This window comes from Tupaia chinensis, unplaced genomic scaffold (genome assembly GCF_000334495.1).
Source record: "Tupaia chinensis unplaced genomic scaffold, TupChi_1.0 Scaffold000359_1, whole genome shotgun sequence".
Lineage (NCBI taxonomy): Eukaryota > Metazoa > Chordata > Mammalia > Scandentia > Tupaiidae > Tupaia > Tupaia belangeri.
The window spans coordinates 860,084-869,502 of NW_006159855.1; the positions used below are offsets into that span (position 1 = coordinate 860,084).

Below are 9,419 nucleotides of genomic sequence, written 5' to 3' on the forward strand. Positions count from 1 at the left end.
CAGTAAGAATAAGTTTGAGGAGGTTCTGAGCTTATTTATGTGTTACAAGAAACTCTCTGATGTCCTTAATGAAAAAACTGGTAAAGGCAAAACTAAAATGGCCAACAAAACAAATGATAGTTTTTTGTCCATGAAATTTGTGTCTGATCTTCTCATTGCTCTTTTCAGGTAAGATTTCTGCTAGAGTGCTTAATACTAACGGCTCAGTGAAGATAATAATGCCTGCCCTTTTTCACTTGTATTTCCTAGTCTGGAGGTGCAATTCTTACTCTATTTACAGTAAGAAATACATTAAGAAGTTTTAACTTTCTTAAAAGCTAGAGTTCTTTTTTTTTTTTTTTTCTTTTTTTAAGAATGACTTAATTTAATTTAATTTACTTATTTTAATTTGACCAGAGAGGGACAGAGTTGGGGGAGGGGGGTGAGAAAGCAAGCTGCCAGGTCCAGGACTCAAACTGCCATCGACCTTGTGGGAGTACAGCACCCCAACCACCATGCCACCTGCCAGCCCCAAAAGCTACAGAATTCTAAAAAGAGATACCTCAAAGGAAAATTCAAAAACAGTATACTAATGCATAAAAAAATAGGGATGAATGCCACTGGAATTCCTGGAGTGTTTTTTGTTTTTTTTTGTTTGTTTGTTTGTTTGTTTGTTTTTTTGAAGAGGTTTTCACTACAGGGCGCATGCGCTCGCCAGACAGACAGAGAGACATAGAGACAGAAAGCGAGAAATCACCCCCCAGGGAGGATGGTCATGCTGCAATCCCTTCTCCTCCATTCTCCTCTCAGGATCTTGGGCACGCACGCACACGCGCCTGGCATGAGTTTTAAGCCACCGGGTCCGGGACGTGAACCACAGTTGACTACGTGGGAGTCCAGCGACATAGCCATTACGCTAACTGCTGGTTCCCATTCTTTGAGTTAGAAAAGAAGTGTGGCATTAAAAGACCTAGCTCATGGGAGGTTATTTTCACTATAGGGCGTGTGCGCTCGCCAGACAGAGAGAGACATAGAGATAGAAAGTGAGAAATCACCCCCCAGGGGAGATGGTCACGCCGCAATCCCTTCTCCATTCTCCTCTTGGGATCTTGGGCACGCACGCACACGCACCCGGCGTGAGTTTTAAGCCACCGGGTCTGGGACGTGAACCACGGTCGACTATGTGAGAGTCCAGCGACATAGCCATTACGCTAACTGCTGGTTCCCATTCTTGGAGTTTTTTGAGAAAATTGACCAACTTGAGCACAGTAACAGATAAAAATAAAAAGAAGCAAAAAAATGAGTGAAGAAAAATGAGCCCAGTCTGATGGTGTACTCAGTAGTTAATTGGAAGCTTACTGTACTTAGTAGTGCTAGAAGCTGTGTGGTCAACTGTAGGTTTGGATCCTCCGGTCTGCCTGACGACATAATGGGTGTATGCGTGTGTGCCCAGGATTCTGACAAGCTAGAGGGCTATGGAACAAGGATTGTAGTGTGATGAGACTGTCCAGAGTCGGTCAGTAAATCTCTCACGTGCACGAGTGCACATTCTCTATCATTAATAAAATAAACTTTTAAAAGAAGGATCAGCAAGGGGCCAGCAGGTGGTGTGGTGAAGGCATCTAGATTCCCACATGGTCAACTGTGGCTCGAGTCCCAGAGCTGGTGGCTTGCTTCCTTTTTTTCCCCTTTCTAGTCAAACTGAATAATTAAGTAAAATTAAATGAGTAATTCTTTTAAAAACAACAAAATACCTTTTTTTGGAGAGATTTTTGCTATAGTGCATGTGTGCTTGCCAGAGACGAAAAGCAAGAAAGAAATCAGCCCCCAGGAGAGTTGGCCACACTTCAAACCCTTTTCCTCCATTCTCCTCTTGGGATTTTGGGCACACACACACACACACACACACCCACCCAACATGAGTCGGATTCGAACCAGGTTGGCCATGTGGTAGTCCAGCACCTTAATCACTGTGCCACTTGGCTGGCCTCAACAAAAGATTTTTAAAAGACCAAGACTGGCATTTCTATTTTATGAAAGTAAAAGACTGGGGAAGGGAAAGAAGATGAGTATGCTAAGCATGGAGATGGTAGAAGAGTGGCCATGGCAATGAGTCTGGCATTTAGAGCTTGCTGGGGACTGCTGTCTTGTACAGTCCCTAGAAAGCATAATTTCAGATCACAGTAGCAGTAGAGGAATCTCTTATTTTCTCTCTAGGGATAGTACCCAAAGCCATGAAGAGAGCCTGTCTGTTCTCAGGTCCAGCAATGAGTTTATGCGCTATGTAGTGAATGTAGCTCTTCAGAAAGTACAACAACTAAGGGAAACAGGGCACGTGAGTGGCCCTGATGGCCAAAACTCGGACAAGATCTTTCAGAACCTCTGTGACATAACTCGGTAAGCCCCTCCCACCCTCAGAAACCTGTTTGCTTTTCCTGTAGGATCACTAGGGGTGAAATACAGGGTCGGATGAAGGTGGTTTGAAACTAGACATGCTGTAAGATTGAAGGTATAGTCGGTAACATTGGGTCTTTGTCCTAGTCCTACTGTTTAATGCCGGAAGTCTGAATAACCCCCACACCTCCCTTTTGCTCTCGTTAATACTATTCAACATCGTGTTGGAGGTCCAAGCCAATGCAATAAGGCAGGGGAAAAAATAAAAGGCATCTATATTGGGAAGGAAAAAATAGCAGTCTTGATTCACAGGCAGTATAATTGGTTGTGTACAAACCTGCCTTTCTTTTTTTTATTTTTTTTTTATTATTCAGACATTAAATGGCTATACATCATTTAGATTGTGAAGAGACTTCACCCAGTGAACCTGCCTTTCTAAATAAAGTTACTTCCCCCTTCTTCAGGGTCTTACTGTGGAGATACACTTCAATTCCTACTGCGGTAGAAGAGTCGGGGAAGAAGGAGAAAGGAAAGAGCATCTCACTGCTGTGCTTGGAGGGCTTGCAGAAGATATTCAGTGCCGTGGAGCAGTTCTATCAGTCCCGGATTCAGCACTTTCTCAGGGCTCTGGGTTGGCATGTCATTATTGATAAATTAGATTATTCTGGGTTTCTCCAATTATTTATTTACATATTTTTAAGTTTGCTAGAGGGCGCATGTGCTAGTGGGAGAGAGAGAGGGAGGGGGGGATCAGAAATCACCCCATAGGGGCAATCGCCATGCCATAATCCCTTCTGATTTTTTGTTTCTCAGAATTTTGAGCACTTACACATGCCCAACATTGGTTTTTTGTTTGTTTTTAAGAGGGATTTTTGCTATAGGACCCATGTGCTCAACAGAGAGATAGAAAGTGAGAAATTAGCCATGGGGGGTGGCCACGCTGCAATCCCTTTTCCATTCTCTCAGGATTTTGGGGTGTGCACAAGCACCCAGTGAGAGTTTCTAGCCGCCGGATCCGGGACTCAAACTACAGTCAACTATGTGGGAGTCCAGCAACATAACCCTTAAGCCATCTGCTGGTCTGCCCAATGTGGGTTTTTTGGCGGGGGGGGGGGGGTTTTTTCTTGCGGATGCGCTCACCAGGCAGAGAGAGACAGACAGAAAGCGAGAAATCACCCCCCCAGGGGGGATGGTCACGCTGCAATCCCTTGTCCTCCATTCTCCTCACGGCCCGGCGTGAGTTTTAAGCCACTGGGTCCGGGACGCGAACTGCGGTCGACTACGCGGGAGTCCAGTGACATAGCCATTACACTAACTGCTGGTTCCCTGCCCAATGTGTTTTTTTTTAAAGCCACTGAGTCCAGGGTTCAAATAGCAGTCAGCCATGTGGCATCTGGCCGCCATAACCACCGTACTACTGACTGGACCCAGGGTTTCTCCTTTTTAACCAAACTCCTTGCTTCTGTTTGTAATCTTACCTGAGAACAGTCCTAATCTTGTTAAGGAGTGACATCTAGTGGATTCAGGATTGCCACTTACTGGGTTCTTTTTACCACAGATGGTGACTACAGAATGCAATACAGTGTTAAGAAATGTTAAACTTTAGAAATACATATAAATCTGCTCCAGACTTTTTTGGCTTTCTGAAATACTAGCTACTGAAAGGCCAAAAAAAAAAAAAAAAATGAGTCTGTATCAGAGAATATAGAGGTCGTTTCCATTCCTACATGTCACAGATAAGGAAGGAGAAGAGGAAGAAGATGCTGGAGTCAGTGTCACTCAGAGAGCTGCATTCCAGATCCGGCAGTTTCAGGTGAGAAGCATTTGGAAGCTGCTGTGTGGGCCTGAGAGTCCTCACAGAGGGCCTGTTAGCAGGGAAGGCTGGTAAGGACAGACAGTGAACTAGCAGTATGTGAATTTTTTCTTGATCACATTCAAGCATAAGATAACAGTTCTTAGAGTGGAAGCTAATGAATTCCAAAGGATCCTAGTGAGGGTGTGTGTTGAGCCACCCCAACCTGCAGACTGCTGTCAAGAAGCACTGCTAGGGAACCAGCAGTTAGCGTAATGGCTATGTGGCTGGACTCCCACGTAGTCGACCGCAGTTCGCATCCTAGAACCGGTGGCTTAAAACCCACGCTGGGCGCGTGTGCGTGCGTGCCCAAGATCCTGAGAGGAGAATGGAGGAGAAGGGATTGTGGCGTGACCATCCACCCTGGGGGGTGATTTCTCGCTTTCTGTCTCTCTGTCTCTGTCTGGCGAGCACACGCGCCCTATAGTGAAAAAAAACTCTCAAAAAAAAAAAAAGCACTGCTAGAGTCAACAGAGCCAGGGGCCCTTCCAGGTATGGAGTTCCTGTTTTTGAGGGCGTGATATCATTTGGCCTCGTTTGAAAAGTTACATAGAGATGGGACAATGGATCCTTTTAGCTGCTAACCAGTCGTTGTCAGAAAAATCAAGATATTCCCACAGAGGATTTAAAGTTCGTACTTGGTACCAGAAACTGCTCTAGGTGCTGGTGAAATGGAATAAAAAGACAAAAAACACCTGTCACCATGGAGCTTACATTATAGTGGGAAAAGAGTGACAAATACATGTCCTTAGTATTTCAGGTAATGGGAAGGCGTTTAATGAATTCTGGGTTTGGGGCGGTGCAGGCTCCAGGGTGTTATGAACCACCGAAATTAGGTACACAGTTCATTTCTAATGTACATTTGGCACGGGGTTACAGGAAGAGAGTCCACAGTTTTCAAAAGATTTCTCAGGTTTGTGATAAAAAAAACAGGGTATGAAACTACTGTTTAATAAACTACTGCTTACTTTCAGAATCTGTTCTCTTAGAATTTTGGTAACTCTGAGTTCTTTTTATCCTACCCTTAAAAACCTCAGACTAGATGTTTCTTCTGATAGGAATTTATCTAATGTGTTTCCTTTCACAGAGATCCCTATTGAATTTACTTAGTGAGAAAGAAGATTTTAACAGCAAAGAAGCCTCCCTGCTAGTCACTGTTCTCTCCAGCTTGTCCAGACTACTGGAGCCCTCATCTCCTCAGGTACCACTCATTCACCTAGCCCATTTAGCGTCCGTCGGAAGACAAGGATGATTGCATTGCAAAGCATACATCAGAGTGTTCCTTTGAAGTCTAGCTTATTTAAAATAATATATTTAATTATATACCTTTGATAATAGAGAACCTATGAGAGGTGTCCTTTCCTGCATCATGTGCACAGCCACACAGGGCAAGAACATACTGCTCTTGTCATTTGACCATTGTCAAGGGTGAACTGAACAAACACTACAAAAAATATATGTTTGTCTTTGGTGCTTTTGACCTTATCCTGCATTCTTTCCCAGTGTGATATTTTTCCATTTTTTCCCCCCAAAATGAAAGTATTTCAGTTATGAAGAAGTTAACTGACACTCGGCGGTTGGCTTTCTCAGTACACTTACAGGCTACTGACTTTGAGGGGAATTCAACAAAAATGATTAAGCCAGAAAGGGTGACTGCAATCTCAAAGCAGGAACAGCTCTGTGGAGAGGGGTTATGTGCATATTTGTATGTATGTAAACATAGGTGTGCACACCTGAGTGGTCACACAGAGTAGGAGGAGGGCTGCGTTTTGTGGATGTTTCAGAAGTAGTTTCACGGTGGGATGGTAAAGAGCATCCTTAGCACCCCAGGGCTGTGTCCGCTCCACATGTACTTCCTGGTTTGTGAAGAAGTCGAAGCCCCAGGGTGTGAGGCCCTTAGGAACCTTGCCTCAGGAAGACCTAGTCTAGAAAAGAAACCTGGTTTTACAGTTCTAGTTCCAGATTAACCCAAAGAAAATTTTGCTACTTGCAGCTCCAAACAACTCATCCTACTCTTCCAGCTTTTCTCCATACTGCTGCTTTTGGTGCAAAGAGGAAAAGAGTAGGAAGGAAAGAAACAATTAAGATGAGGGGGAAATGAATGAATTTGAAAAGGCCAGTCAGTACAGGAAAGTTTAATTTGCTTTTCACCATCCATTCCTTCATCCTTTAACCTCAGGTAGTCTATTTAAAATTTTTTTTATTTAAATTTTCAGATTTATCTTAAGTGCTTTCCCCCATCCAAGTCCTCCAGTCATTGTTTGTCCTCTCTCCAAACATTTAGTTCCTTATGTATACTTCTCAAGAGTTTCTTGATTCTTGTACATGCAAATACATACATTCTAATTCTCAACCCTGCCTCCTCATGTACTATATCATGTTTATTTCATTTAACACTATATTCTGGAGATTGTTTTTTAAATCAGTTCATAGAGCTTGTGTTCTCACTTTCCCTCTCATCTCTTTCTCTCTCTGGTCAAAATAAATAAATAGTTAAATAAAATCATTCTTTTAAAAAAAAAAAAAAAACTTAGTGACTGACAGATGGTGTGGTGGTTAAGGGCACTGGACTTCCCCCATGTGGCCGACCACGGTTTGAGTCCCAGACATGGCAGTTTGCTTTCTTACTTTCCCCCTCTCTCACTCTGTCCCTCTCTGGTCAAATTTAAATAAGTAAATAAATAATTCTTTAAAAAAATAAAAATCAGTTCATAGAGACTTTCAGTTAGCCTCTTAATTTACTTGACAAAACTGGATTATTAATTTCCCCTTAAGTATCACTGCATTTTAGTGCCCTTGTAGCTGAAGCACTGTTGAACTTATTTTTTTTTAACTATATTGTTTTTTTGTTTGTTTGTTTTGAGGTTTTTGCTATAGGGCACACCAGAGAGAGACAGAAAGTAAGAAATCACCCGCCAGGGGGGATGGCCACGCTGCAATCCCTTCTCCATTCTCCTCTCGGGATCTTGGGCATGCACGCACATGCGCCCAGTGTAAGTTTAAGGCACCGGGTCCAGGACTCGAACCACAGTCAACTACATGGGAGTCCAGCGACATAGCCATTGGGACAACTGCTGGTCCCACCTGTTGAACTCTTAAGGCAGAAAGTTGGGTATATGTCTGGAGACATAAACCTCTGCTATCTAAAGACCCCTTTACCCACCTATAAAAATTATTTACTTTCTTTGATTTCTTTTTTCCTTCCCTCTCTTCCATTTTCCCTCTTTTTAGGACATTGCGCATGCATGCACACGTGCCTGCTGTGGATTTTTAAGCCACCAGGTCCGGGACACAAACTGCTGTCAGTCATGTGAGATCTAGCTGCCTTAATCACACCACAGGCTGCCCCAATTTCTCTCTCTCTCTCTCTCTCTCTCTCTCTCTCTCTCTCTCTCTAAACCTTTTATAACCTCTTCTGGCCTCTTAGCTTCTAAAAGCTAGTTTTGCTCTCCTTATGACTAAGGTTTTTGTCTTCCACAGCTCTCTATCAACCTCATATTCTAAAAGATGTCTGTAGTGTGGAAGAGAGTAGAAGCATGAGAAGGAAAGGAAGAGTCTTTGGTCTTAGGTCACTGTGGTGTGGGCAGAGGAAGCTTAGCTTTATAGACTCAGACTCACCTTGGCCTTTGTCCCTTAATGAGGGCATTGAGAATTAAATCACACGTGATATTTTGAGAAAAGTATAATACTTTTGGACTGTCAGAAAAGTCACGACACTTCCAACAACCCGATATTACTGTATATTAGAAGAGTATATATAGTATATTATTGTAGTAGGTGATACTAATCTTGTAATTGTAATCTTCGACTTACTTTTATGTTATTTATAGTAGACTACTACTATAGAACTAGGCACTTGTTCTGGCAGGTTATTAGCTTAGACTCGGAAAAGTCTAGGACTCTTCTCTTCTGACAAGACCTAGGTCTATCTTTGGCATGTTTCCTTAGTATCTGAATGCTTTCTCATTTAGTTTGTGCAGATGTTAGCCTGGACATCGAAGATATGCAAGGAAAACAGCTGGGGTAAGTTTTCTACTATGTTTCCCTTTTTTATGTGTTTTAAAGGGTTATTTAACTTTAGTACTACTATTTTTTCCTAGTTTGATCAGAGAGATGGAGAAAGAGAGGGAAAGTGAGAAAGCAAGCCATAGTTGGCTGTGGTTGTCCAGTGCCTTTACCCACCATGCCACCTGCTGGCCCCTCTGTTGTGTTTCTTAGCGGCTTTAATCATCACCACAAAATAACATTTAGAAAAGAAAAGGCCTTCCCCACTACACATTCACCAGAGTGGACAAAATGAAAAAGATACGTAATGCCAAGTGCTAGGGAGAATACAGGGACATTTCCCTTCTCGGTCACTACTGGTGGAGAGGGATATTAGTTTCACCACTCTGGGAAACTGGTAATATCTGACTACTGAAATCTCACATGTACTTAGGACTTAGCAGTTACTCCCAACAGAAATTTGTGGGAGAATTCTCACAGCACACTATTTAATAGGTGAGGCCAAACCTAAATGTTCATTTGTGGTAGGATGGATAAAGGAATTGTGATGTATTCACACAGTGGAATACCACAGCCTTGAGAATGTACCTAAACACAACAGCACGGAGAGGACATCACACAAAATGCAGACTAAAAGAAGCCAGACATACACTTAATAACGTTCAAAATCAGGACAGGATAAGTTTCCTTGATGGGGCAAGTGAGCCAGGAGAGTCTCTAGGTAGGGCATACGTCATGTACTTGATCTGAGTGTCAGTTACACACTGATCATGACTAATCACAGGAAGAAACATTTGCCTTTGGTGGGCACGCAGATGGAAGGACATTATGGAGGAGCACTGCTAGGTTGGAGAGTAACACTGTGATGTTGGGCTGGGACATGATGAACTATGTTCTAGCTCTCCCCTACACACTCACCAGAAGGGCCTGACTGGGTCATAACTTCCCCTTTTTATCGTCTTTCCTTTCTACTGCTAGAGGATACCTCATTTTGCAAGAGCTTAATGAACTTGCTCTTCAGCCTGCATGTTTTATATAAGAGTCCCGTAACCCTGCTACGTGACTTGTCTCAGGATATCCATGGTCAGCTGGGAGACATAGATCAGGTACTGTAGTGAGCCCTCAGTACAACACCCTGTGTGGGGATGGAGGTCAAGGAAATAGCCTTTCTGCCATTATGGTCTCACCT

General features: G+C 43.1%; 1 protein-coding gene across 1 annotated transcript in view; it reads left to right on the plus strand.

Annotated features, from left to right (window-relative positions):
- Positions 1-9,419, plus strand: part of FANCI (FA complementation group I) — an 86,243-nt gene that overhangs the window by 63,068 nt on the left and 13,756 nt on the right. The window contains exons 23-29 of the mRNA XM_006152788.2: positions 4-168; positions 2,197-2,376; positions 2,838-3,004; positions 4,110-4,186; positions 5,313-5,426; positions 8,197-8,248; positions 9,209-9,336. Of these exons, the coding sequence (XP_006152850.1) occupies positions 4-168; positions 2,197-2,376; positions 2,838-3,004; positions 4,110-4,186; positions 5,313-5,426; positions 8,197-8,248; positions 9,209-9,336 (883 nt within the window). The remainder of the gene's footprint in view (positions 1-3; positions 169-2,196; positions 2,377-2,837; positions 3,005-4,109; positions 4,187-5,312; positions 5,427-8,196; positions 8,249-9,208; positions 9,337-9,419) is intronic.